Source organism: Simochromis diagramma, unplaced genomic scaffold (genome assembly GCF_900408965.1).
Source record: "Simochromis diagramma unplaced genomic scaffold, fSimDia1.1 OVJJ01000644.1, whole genome shotgun sequence".
In the NCBI taxonomy this organism is placed as follows: Eukaryota; Metazoa; Chordata; class Actinopteri; order Cichliformes; family Cichlidae; genus Simochromis; species Simochromis diagramma.
The window spans coordinates 1,496,456-1,509,432 of NW_024387201.1; the positions used below are offsets into that span (position 1 = coordinate 1,496,456).

Below are 12,977 nucleotides of genomic sequence, written 5' to 3' on the forward strand. Positions count from 1 at the left end.
ATAAGCTTAAGGCTATAAATAAAACCAGTATTGTATTTGCCGTATGTTGCAGATGTATTTCAACAGCACTCTGACGGACTCATCCAAGCTACTTAAGCCCCTGCTCGTCTTTTCTTTTATTATGAGTGCCATCATTTGTGGCTTGACCAGGATTATTCAATACAAGAACCACGCAATGGACGTCTACCTGGGCTTTCTACTTGGAGGTGCTGTTGCTGTCTATCTGGTATGGAATTAGATGTGGTTTTTGCCACTATGGGTACAGATGTTCTCATCATAATAAAAGTTTATGTTTGGAGACACATGTGTTGGCTGCTTTTAAGTTTTCAACCAACTTAATTTAAATCAAGGTTAGATATTTTATCAGGTATGTATGAGATTTAATTGGATTCAAATTGAGTTAGACAATCACCAAAGTCAGTGGGATTTTTTCTCACATCAAAGCACTCGATCAAATAGTCTCAAGAAAGACTGGGGCTTTCAATGTAGTATAAAGCATTGAACCGACTAAATTGTTCACAGTGTTATGGGTGGGATTAAGGGACCTGAATCCATCCAGTTCAACAATAGACCCATCTTGAAGGCCCATGAGAAGTATTTTCTGTTTTTCCTTAATTTATACACACACTTGAAATCGCTTGTAATAAAAAGGGTAGTATTACTGTAGTTACAAGGCCCTGCCCAAATTACACTAGCCTATCCAAAATCAGAATCCAGGTATCAAGCATGAAATCATATTAATATTATATTAGGTTTTACGTAAAAGAACCTAGAAGTGTTTCTCTGTTTCTCTGTTGCCAGGGATTGTATGCAGTTGGAAATTTTCAGTCTAGTGAGGAGACCAGCAGCAGTCCTCCTGCACTTGTGCACTGCCCACCTTGCTCCTTGCCACATATTAGCCAGGAAGCTGTCCTCAACCACCTGCAAATGAAAGCTAGCATATCTGGGGAGCCTACCATCCCCATCTCCCATTCTGAGGGTCTGCTTCACCGAGGTCTTCAGCAGCAGAGGCCCGATGGAAGCCTGAAGCGCTCTAGTGCAGATGTGGAAGTGATATCCCCACACAGCCCCCACAGCAAAGATGCCATGATGACCTTTAGTCACACTCTCCCTCGGGTCCACACCCCACAGGCTATGGCAGCATATGAAGAGGCAGCTAGGCGCCATGCTGCCACCCTCCACCATGCCTCCATGGACTCTAGCCGCTCAAAGCAGCTTTTGTCTCAATGGAAAAGTAAGAACAACACTCATAAGTGTTCTCTTCAGGTCCCAGATTCATTCTCCTCGTCTGTAGACTCGTCATCAGGGCCGACCTCCCAGCATCCACACCATCATGGCAGCATGGAACTCCGATCAAGCTCTGAGCCATCTGCTATGGGTCTGAATGGTGGTTTTGATGCCCATGCATATATGGCCAAACTGGCCACAGGTGCTAGTACAACTTTACCCACTAACTGTAGTGGTATCACTGGAGGAGCTAGGATAAACATGCAGCCTCGACCTGGGTCTTCTCAACTGGTCCACATACCAGAGGAAGGTCATGAAAGTTATGCCATCTCTGACAGGACAGTGGGAGGCGGAGGAGGAAATGAGGGGATGTCAACAACAAACAGCACTATCCAGGCTACCTGGCAAAGAGCTGCAGAGAAGACTGCAACCTGCAGGACTAATGAAAATGGGCAGAATCTCCAACCTCGAATCATGCAAGTGATTGCTATGTCTAAACAGCAAGGACTTCTACAGACCCATTCGAAAAGCTTAGATGAAAGCAGCATGGCGTGCAACAACACAGGGAGTTTCCAAGGCACTGCTCACTACAGGGCACTTACTGATCAAGACCCCACCAACACCACAGGGCCCAGCTCATTGGGCAGCACATCAGGCAGTATTTCAGGGAGCACTGGTGCAATTGTCAGAGTAGAAGCACACCCCGAAAACAGCAGACCAGTGATCCAAGCTCCATCTACAGATGGAAGCGGAACATGGAGGTGGCGATCCCTGGATCACGGCACTGGAGCCGGTGGAGGTACAGAGATGATTGGTGTAGGGGGAGCATCAAGTGGGTGTTTGAGGCAGTCTTTTGAGCTCAATGATCTGAACAGAGACTCAGAAAGCTCTGACTCAATACGTGAAGGATCTATTGACAGAAAGCGTGCCAATCACATTGTTACTACCACTGCCACCATTAGCACCCCACCCATAATTACAGTTCACACGCAGAAAACTGGGCAGTCAGAGCAGAGGGTTCAACCACAGGGCCTCTCTACTATAAGGGTAACTCCAGGTGATGGAAGCACTTCTGGGTCTGGAGGAGGTGGTGGCAGTGGCGAAGGTGGAGAGAGTGCTTCAGAAACCCCTTCAGTCACCTCAAGTCGAGAGTCCACACTACAAAGAAAAGTCAATAACATCATCCTGATTCCAGAGAGAGCCAACAGCCCAGATAATGCTCGGAATATTTTCTACAAGGGAACATCTATTACTCCTGTTTACAAGGACTAAAATAATAAAAAACTGAGCACTGATGAGATGCAACAATATTTTTAAGGAATCCCCAAATTTACAACCTGCCAATGTCTATATGATAATAAAATAAAAGAAAGGGTTTTAGTCAGCATGATTTTTGTAAGTGTTTACACTAAAGCACAACCTTTTAAGTGTTGTAGAAATCACTGTGTACTTTTGTGGTCACTCCCTATTGTAATGTAGATGCTCTGCCAGTGGAACCTTTTTTATAGTGTTTTGGATAAAAACATCCACAAAAAAGTAGCACAGAAACAGTGAAAGTGTAGCAGACTACTAAAAATACTTGTATCATAGCCGTAAAACCAATGTTTCGTTCTCTGAACTGTAAATACTGTGTATGGTGCTACACCCCCAAAAACGGTTCACTTACTACATGACATAATGTAAAATCCCAATAGATGCAAAATGTAATATTTCATAAAGCGTTAAAGAATGACATGTGAAAGAGAGAACTTTTATATTCTGTCTCTTTTCTGTACAAATTCCACATATTCAACAAAACACTGTTTAAACCATAAGTGTGCTTAGCATTCCTTCTGTAGCTATGACGTCAAATATGCTGTGACTTGCACTGAAATAAGTGTTTACTGTACAACGTATATCGTTAACCCCAATTTTGTCTTTATATCCTCTACCTATATTTGGACCTCCACGTGGGTCCCAGATCTAAGCACAACAAGGCAGCAAACTGGTGAAATCTTCTTCTTTATACTGAGAGGTAATTAGTAAATTTTTAAAAAGGCAGTGCAATTAACCTCAAGTCTCCTTCCCTACGTGGCAGGTTGATTTAAATTGTCTTTGTAGCTTTTAGTGGAACACTTTAACTTTTTGTTCACGATAAAGTAACAGAATATTCAGCACCTAGAGTTTGGATATAAAAACCATGTCTACAGTCCCTAAATTGCTCACCCATTTCAGCAGGTGGCCCACATGTTAAAAGGCTACAGCACAGGCCTGGGTTTGAATCTGCTCCAGGTTCCTGCATGTCGTGTCCCTTCTCTCGACTTGCTTTCCTGTCCACTTTCTCCATAATGTCCCAGCAAAACAAGGGGAAAAATACCTATGCATTTTCAGGCACAGATCTATAGCAGTGTAAAAGCATGTGTTGCACCATAATTTTAATGTCACGTACCCTTTGTTAAAATTTGAATTATAACTTCTGAGGTTATTTTGCATTTAACACATCTAAAAGTAATTTTAATTACAGTCTCGTTACCAGATAGAGACACCTTACAAATCTGGTCTTTAAGTGATGACGTGATGAATCCTGCTTCTGGGCCCAAACTACTCTGAATTTATTAAGGCTATTGTGTTTTTAACATGTTTTAATGCTTTCTATCTTCTTCTATTTAATCTCAACAAGCCCTTAACCCTTTAGAGCCGGTCGGAGCGGGCACGCTCTGTTTTGCGTAACTATTTTTAAATCCCAGTAGCTCTGCAACCACGTAAGCTAGCGCAATAATTTTTTTTGCATATGAAACCGGAGGAGTTGTACTTACATTTTATGCCATCAGCTTGTCTTAGGTCACAGTTTCCTTCCACATATAGCTTTTCAAAAACTGCATAAAAAGCACTTGCAGCAACAAAAACATAATATTCCAGAAACACGTTTTGCCGATCCGATCAGCTGTTCATAACACTTCCTACGTTGGAATAGACATCAGCGCGAACTATCGCATGTCCGCCATTACCTGCCCGAAACCGGAAGTGACGTCATTTTTGCGGAAATGTAGTTTTTTTTTTTACCATCAGGGCCTCAGGGCCTATACTGGTGTTTTTAAAAGTTATGTTTGACTTTCTGACTTTCTGTGTCTTTTCTGGGATGCTTAGGACTCATATTGCACTGCTGGAAATAGTTTATTTTGATGCATATGCTGCTTTTTTGCAAATTTGCAGTATAATATTTATTTTCGTTTTTCCTGCAGTATATAAAAATTTGTGTATTTCAAAAATAAAACTATGAAGACACTCAAAATAAATTTCCTGTGGTAGGAAACTATTTTGTGCAACTTTTTTGTATTTACAGTTTTGAGGGATAAGCCTCTTAAATTTCTCTAACTAGAAATATATGTTAAAAAAGCAAAAACGATTTTCAATTTTTTTGTAGTTTATTGCACTTTTTTGCAATTTATGTAATTACTATGCACTTAATGAATACATATTATTAAAATCTGGGCTATAATTGTTGTATTGAGGTATAGCAACTTGAAATGCTCCCAAAAATGGCACCACACCATGTAAAAATATAATATAAGCTCTGGCGGACTTGGTTCTATGGTAGGTCTTAAAGGGTTAAAAACAGTCAGTGATCACTGTCAGCCTCTTTCAATTTTTATTACCGCTAATCCTTTTAAAGCTCAGTTTTTAAAACCTTACGATGTAACTACAGCCCAGCCCATGCAGCAGTATATTAATGACTAACCTCGTATTGTGGATGGATTATCTCAGTTGTTCTCGTGACTGAAGTTTGGTCCGTTTACAGCATCCTGCCATGTGATTACATTTGTTCCTAACCATCGGGAACCCTCACGTTAACTTTTATCGAGTGGAAAAAAGTTAGCGTTCATCCTCCAGCTTCACTGTGTTTATGCTATGCTAATGTAGCTGTGTCGCTAGTGATCATGTAGCACATCATTATATACCAGCTAGCCCAACTTCAATAACAATGTTCCCTCTAAGCTGCGCACGTGCGCAATTGCGCACTGCTGGCATGTCTCTGCGCACAGAAAATCTGTGTTGCACACACAAAAAAAATCTAACCTGAATTGAAATTAAAATTAAAACTTTAACAATTCAGTTTTGCAGTGTTAGTCAGTGACTGGCTGCTCCCGTATGGGATTAGAACGATGCCACCTTATCCCATAGTCCAGCCAATGATGCGATTCACATTCGTATATACGCAGCTAATCAACGTGGTTGACAGGCTATGACAGCGTCCTTATGTGCCGACACCGGTGTTTTAGCAAAGCGGCTGATGTGGAGTGAAGCCACGTTAATGACAACGTGTACAACCATTGGAGATGTGAGCAGGACAGACGGAACAACTGACGGGAAAAGTGTGGACTTTATAGCAGTTTTTAAATTGTGTTGATCGGCCACGTAAAACCAGAGTTATGATAAAAATATCTGCAATGTTTGGTTTTCTTCATGAATACTGTCGTTGTTTATATTTACTGCGGGAAGAAACGGTAAAAACGGCGTTTTATAAGGAAAATGCTCGAAAGCCTGTGAGCAAAAACAACAAAAACAAAAGTCTAACATAAATGTAAATGCTGTGCTTTGATTATTTTAATAAACCTTGGATGGATTCGATGCTGGCGTGACCACAGTGCACACGTCTGCTGTTGCTCACAGTGGTCCAAGGGACCGCTCAGGGATTTTGTGTGTTCGCTCAGACACATGAAAAATTAGAGGAAACATCGTTCAGTAACCCTACAAACGTCACTGCTGTTTAGTTTTCTGTCTTCATTTATGTTGGAAGTGATAACAGAGCTGCAGGTTTGAATTGTTTCAGAAGTCTCTCAGTCAGAACATGCTATATTATGTTTAGGTGGAAGCTAGCGAGCTAACTTCCTGCTAACTTCAAACTCTGTTAAATTTAATAAATTCTGTTTTCATGGATGCCTGGATGTTAAACTTAATTGTTACACCTGGTAAAGCAGAACACTGATCATTTTATTACAGATGAAAGAATTTAAACAGTTTTTAACTCTTAGTGATGCCGCAGTGTTAGTTTGACTTTGGGGCCTGAAGCAGAGTTTGAGCCCGGGCACGGTTAATGACGTCAGACTTAAAAGACCGGATTATATTGGAGAAACAAAGAAACACACAAAGTAAAAGTTGTATGTACTTTATGTTATGAATGCTCGATCCACATAAGAGCAGATATAGATGAATAAAATGGGTGACAATCTGTGTTTTGCTAAATGACAATCACTTTTGAAGATGTTTTTTTTTCCTGGTACCAGACTAGTGATTTTTGGGTTTTTTTGTAAATATTGGTGACCAACAACTGGAATATTTACTATGAAAGCATGGAACGTTTCAAGTTAGTCACATTAGATATACAACAGGATACACACACACACACACACACAACAAAACTACAAAGAAAATTGAATAAAATGTCAAATTTATAGAGCCCCCACAGGATGTCATTCAGGATGTCAGGATGTCAGGATTCACTTGTAGCATTGCCCAACAGCCCAATGTATATATATATATATATATATATATATATATATAAAACCCTCATTTACAGGTGCTATGTGTAACAAATTTCAAAGAAAATTGTAATACCTCAGTATAATTATCACGATGAAAATAAAAAATGTGATTTTACATGACTAAGCGTATAAAATGTGTGGACCAATCTTTCCACGAATGCAAGAGCAGCATCATGTTCGCTGCAAATTTATTTTGTGCCATTGAGCAATTTATTTCTATCAAAACTAATCCAGGTGATGAATCTTTAATACTCTATACTGTGTAGAAGCCAGTGTATGCACATTCTCTCAATAATTGTATTTCATGGTGATTCTGAAATCTCTCCCATTATCACGGTTATTGTGACTGTTGATTAAAAACAAACAGAGATCTGCTTAGAAGTTTCCACTTTGGTGGACATTCTACCATCTGCTTCAGGGATTACCACCATGACAGGCACCAATTATCTTGCAAATCAGCAAATGAGATGCAGAACATGGTCTGCATAATCTTGGTGTTCCAGCTTCCCTTGGAATACTGTTCTGTTCTGTGGAGTTGAAGATCTACCGGACTGGGGCCTTTGTTGGTCTTGGCCTTGTTTTTTTTCCTGTCACAGCAGTCAACTGAATCGCTCTTAGTCTGGCCCCTCACCCAGGACCCGGGATTTTGTTCCCCTACCACAGGAAAAAAAATCCCAGCAACACTGGGATCACTGTGACATATAAATCCCTATACCATGGTAAGGTTGCTGTTCATGGAGGGGCATTTCTATCTTTGCTATCACTGTTTGAATGTTACCATTGTACAACCATGGTACGTTCTGGACAGGTTACCAGTCTGTGATGAGGGTGAAAGGTTTCAGTGAAAAGCACAACTGCAGTGCTACTTTTTGCAAATATTTTTCCTATTGTTTCTTAGCACCAAATCCTGCAAAAAGACAAAACCCTCAACCTCACTGGTTCTCACCAGCCATTGCCATTCAGGCACATCACAAATGGTAAATGGGCTGGTTTTATATAGCGCTTTTCTACTCTATCTGAGCACTCAAAATGCTTTATACAACTCATTCATTCACCCAAACACGCCCATTCATACAAGCACTTTTCTACGTTTTTAGTGCTGTCTAACTAACATTCACACTCTGATGGATGCATCGGAAAGCAACCTGGGGTTAGTATCTTGAATATTTGGCATGCAGACTGGAGCAGACTAGGATTGAACCACCTAACCACTTAACCACCTAACCCTCCTAACGGTGACCTGCTCTACCACCTGAGCTACAGCCACCCCATATGAACACATGAACACATCTTCAGAACCCATTGGCACCACATAAAAATTACATTTAAATCTTTTTCCATATTTACGGTAAAGTACAACACTTAAGACCACAAACCTTTCCCAAACTGAACTATGTACAACAGAAAAGATTAAGTTCCCAAAATTGAACCACGGTCTGAAAAACCTGTGACTTCCTCCTGCTCAAGGAGTATTTTGCGAGTTTGGAAAAATGGACTGTCATAATAATAATAATAATAATAATAATAATAATAATACATTTTATTTAAAAGCACCTTTCAAGACACCCAAGGACGCTTAAAAAAGAGGTAAAACACATAGTAGAACAATGACAAAATGAAGAACAATAAAAAAGAAGATAAAATAAACAATAAGTTCACAGTGAATATGCAGACTTGGACAGTAGGTTTGAGTTGAAACTGGGGAAGAGAACCAATGTTTCTTATATCAGGGGGTAGAGAGTTCCACAGCCTGGGAGCAGAGCAGCTGAACGCTCTGCTTCCCATCGTGCTGAGGTGGAAAGAAGGCACAGGAATTTGGAAAGAGGAAGATCAAAGTGAGCGAAGAGGTAGTGCTTAACAGGTCAGAAAGGAGGAGCGAGGTTATGACGGGCCTTGAAGGTGAGCAGAAGTTTGAATACTACCGTGAAGTTCCTGAAGGAAGGGGTTGATGTGCTGGTAGGAGGGGGTTCTGGTAATAAAGCAAGCAGTTGAACCAGTTGCAGCTTATGGAGGGATTTTTGGGGGAAACCATGTAAGAGAAAATTACAATAGTCAATGCGGGAGGTAGCGAGACTTTGGACAAGAATGGACGTAGACTGGGTGGAAAGAGAAGAATGTAATCGGTTAATGTGGTGTAGATGGAAGTAGGCAGAATGGGTGAGATCGTTGTTGTCAGATTTATTGGATAGTGAGCTATCTAGGATGACACCATGGCTCGTTACCTGAGGTGAACGGGAAACCGTGGAGCTGTCAGTAGTGAGAGTGAAATGATTTGCCTTCAGTAGGTTGGATTTGGTGCAGATGAGAAGGATTTCAGTTTTATCCTCTTTGAGCTTAAGAAAATTAGAGAAGGTGGGGGGGAGGAATGAGGCCTGCAGGAGACATATAAGTGGGTGTCATTGAGAAAACAGTGAAAGTAAAGATTACATTTAGGGAAAATGGTACCAAGAAAAGAGAATACACCTTCTGTTCATAATATACGTGCTGAACCTTGGAGTGCAGAAGTGAGTGGGTCACTTAGTCATTTTAATGTGGGAGTCTGTGGGGACTTTGAATTCTGAGTCAGCCAGGATTAGCCTTAAGAAGAACAACATTTTGTGGCACTTCCACAATGATTTCATTTCTCACTTTCAGAGTTGTGCAATGAATGTGCACCAATGAATTTTACATTAGCCTCTTAAAACCTTCAAAGGAAAACATCAGAATTGCCCCCCTTATGACATTTATTAAACCAGCCTGTGTGATGTCACCTGAACATTGCCACGTTTACAAAATTTTATATAAAAGATGTGATGGTGAGAATTACACATTATATTCTTTAGAGTAAAGCTTAGGTCAAAGCAATCCTATCCTCACTCTCTTAAATAAATTAAAATAAAAGTTGGCCATAAAGAAAAATGACATGAACATTTACACAAAATTTAGTTACTTTATTTCCTGATTTAGCAGTCCCAAAGATCAAATCCAAAGTAAAGTAAATGTAGCACACGGGTAGAAATGTAAATCCAGTGGGTAGAACTGTGAATGAATACTCTCTCCATGTGTAGACTCTTGTGTTGTCCCTGGGTGAATAAATGTTTTCTGATGTGATCAGCTGTATGATGATACACAGAAAAATGCATTTACAGTCAGCTGAGTTATAATAGTTCACTTGTTGTGATATTGTGCAACAGTCAAATACTACAAAGTTTTGATTGCATAAATCATTGGATCTAGCATCTCACACACAAAATCAGCCACTGGATTCTGTGTGTCCAGAGGACGATGATCAGGGTAGAAGACAAACTGTGCACTGTCTCAACTATTTGAATAAATGTTTGTTAATGAAACCAACCAGTATATTTCCTGTTGTGATTTCAGATCAGCATTGATTCGAGTATTAAAGACGGGGTAGACTCAGTATGCTCTACCAAGAGGGAACGTCGCTGAGCAGAACGCAGATGGAAAAAGGTGTCATTTCAAATTTCAAACACAAAAGACTACCGCTAGGTAATCTTGAAAAGGTTGTCATCACCATGGCTCCTGACTCTGCTGTTTTTACTCAGTTTGAGTTTGTGACTTTCTCCCTTTTAGAGGATGTGGTTCACCAGCTTCCCCCACCGTGATCCTGTCCTAGTACAGAGCACTCTGTTCTTGCCATTATTAGCTGTCCTCTGGTGTGGTTCCTGCAAATTTCAAACATGCAGTAGTGCAGCCATTGCTTAAGAAACCTGGCCTCGATCACACTCTATTGGCTAATTATAGGGCTATTTCCAAACTGCTTTTCTTTCCATTTTGTTAACTGAAATATTTTCTAGATGATAACAGCATCCTGGAGGTTTTTCAATCAGGTTTTAAAACCCTTCATAGCACAGAGTCTGCATTATTAAAGATCCATAACAACATGTGATTCTGGTAACCACGTTGTTCTGGTGTTGCTTGACCTAACTGCTGCCGTTGACACACTGGACCACAATATTTTAATATTTCGATAAGTGATTTAGTGGGCATTGGTGGCACTGCACTTAATTGGTTTAGGCCCACAGGGCTTAATTTTAGGGCCACTGCTTTTTTTGCAGTATTTATTGCCTCTGGGTTCCATCCTTAGAAGGCATCGATCTCATGTCATCGTTACGCTGATGACTGCCAAAGTTATTTGCCCCTGAGGCAGAAGGATGCCCACTCTTGGCATGTTAGATGACATTAGAGTTTGTTTGGCCTTAAATGTTTTAAATTTTAATGAAAAGAAAACAGAAGAGTTGCCTTTTAGTAGCCCTGCATCTACACTGGAAAATCTTTGATGAAGCTTGCAAACCATCCGATCCACACAAGGGAAAAGTAACACTCTTTCCGATATGACTGAGTTGTCCATTCAGTGCATGAACCCACAGTTGCCTCCAGCACAAAATCCTCCCTTATCTTCTGTTTTTGCCTCATCTTGGCACCTGGTTCAGGGATACTGTGGGTGTTGCACAGGGCCTTGGTTTTCACATACAGCTCTGTGGCAAATGCACCTGAGAGTTTGCCCTTAAGTGTGTCACACACAGCTTGTTTGCAGATGAAAGCTTCTGCCAGGTCTAAAGTCTCTTTCTGCAGGAACTTGTGGAGTCCTTCAGTTACAGACAGAAGTGTGAAAGTAGTGCAAAGACTGCTGAGAACTTGTAGAGCTTTGCTCTGAGACCAACAGCTATGGGGGATCCAATGGCAGGTAGCAGGCACTCCAAAATGGCAGTCAGTGTATCAAGAACTGCACTAATTGATCACAACTGACATGCCCAGCAAGTGTTTGAAAGTTGCACACGGTCAGTTTTTGATAATTCAAGCTTTGACTGATCCTCCATAAACTTATGATGATTGCCGAGGGAGGTGCTGAAGAAAGAATACACACACTCCAACAAGCTGAAAAGCTCCACAGCCTCTGGGACAGCCTTGCAAGTATTGCACAAAACCAGGAAAATAAATCTCCAAAAGTTGATTGTGTTCATCTGGACGTAGCGTTTTGTGGGAGAAACGTTTCGTCACTCATCCAGGTGACGTCTTCAGTCTCAGCTGACTGCAGGTTTCCCCAAATCTTATAAACAGTACATTTGCATAATGACTGAAACCAGCCCACTGAAGGAACAATGGGCTGGGAGGTCAGTTCCTTCATCATAATTATGCAAATTCTCATGACCATCATCAACAACCACTGACCAAAACCCACTGATCAATGGCCATGAGTACCATTCACAGAGAGTTGGGGAATGGCTGCAATCACAGCATTGTAAAATGGCCATGGCCACAGAGATTACAGGTAAGCAAAATGTTCTAAACAGACCTAAGCCCAAAGTGGCCTGGTTGTCACCATGTTCACAGATACAGTCTGGCAGACTTCTTCTTGATATACTTCCTGGTTCCACCTGAGAAATCATTAATAGAGAAGGGTAGAAGAAGAGAGAAAGAAAAGCAGAATCGAACCAGTCAGACCAGAAAGCATAAATAAGCAATTTGGTGAACCTGATTTTGCAGTACGAAGCACTTTGAATGTACCAGTCCATTTACTATTCCACTGGATAAAAAAGGATGCATTTTGTGCACTAAAGCTTTTGAAGAGTTCATTTGTATAAAATCTAACATACTGCAGAAGGGTTTCAAACCAAACTGTCAAGTAAATGGTGAATAATTAAAAAATGTAAAATCAATAATTTAAAAGTACACACAGGATATGCAAAAGCTGCTTCACTCAAAAGGATAAAGTGCTTGTGTAATAATTTAAAGATAGAATATGTTGTTTTCTACATTAGGTCTGCTGAGACTAGGGGGGAAAGATAACAAAGAGCCCAGCCTCGGCTGCGTGACTTCTGTTCAGCAGTTGAAATGTTGTTGGTACCAGGACAGCCCTATTTATCACATTTGCTTCCTATACCTGATTTTTGAATGATAACGTACCCATTAAAGCCATACATGCATGTCACTTCTAGATGAAATTAAGTTATGCATACCACCAGACAGGCCTTTGTGGCAATGCAACATCTGTGGGGTCTGTTACGGCCCTGGGCCTTGGAGGGAGTGAGACTGCCTTTTTTTGTTCATGCAAATGCAAGTGACTCGTGGGTGATTGGTTACTGGGAGACCTGTGCCGGCCTTCTTTTATGCAGATTAAAGTGTGCCAGACCACGCGGACGATTGGCTGCCTGGTAGGTATAAAAGGCTGAAGATCCCTCACACTACGGGGAACTACTGCTCTGACATGAGCATGCAGTGTCCTCC

The 12,977-nt window shown here is 40.9% G+C and overlaps 1 protein-coding gene and 1 long non-coding RNA gene across 2 annotated transcripts in view; both read left to right on the top strand.

Moving 5' to 3' along the window:
- LOC120745967 (2-lysophosphatidate phosphatase PLPPR4) overlaps positions 1-3,563 on the top strand; it is a 50,025-nt gene extending 46,462 nt beyond the window's left edge. Inside the window, exons 6-7 of the mRNA XM_040051201.1 lie at positions 53-226; positions 802-3,563. Coding sequence (XP_039907135.1) covers positions 53-226; positions 802-2,499 — 1,872 coding nt within the window. The 3' untranslated portion in view covers positions 2,500-3,563. The remainder of the gene's footprint in view (positions 1-52; positions 227-801) is intronic.
- Positions 3,564-11,084: 7,521 nt separating this feature from the next.
- LOC120745968 overlaps positions 11,085-12,977 on the top strand; it is a 28,499-nt gene continuing 26,606 nt past the window's right edge. Inside the window, exon 1 of the long non-coding RNA XR_005698734.1 lies at positions 11,085-11,094. This is a non-coding gene — a long non-coding RNA (uncharacterized LOC120745968). The remainder of the gene's footprint in view (positions 11,095-12,977) is intronic.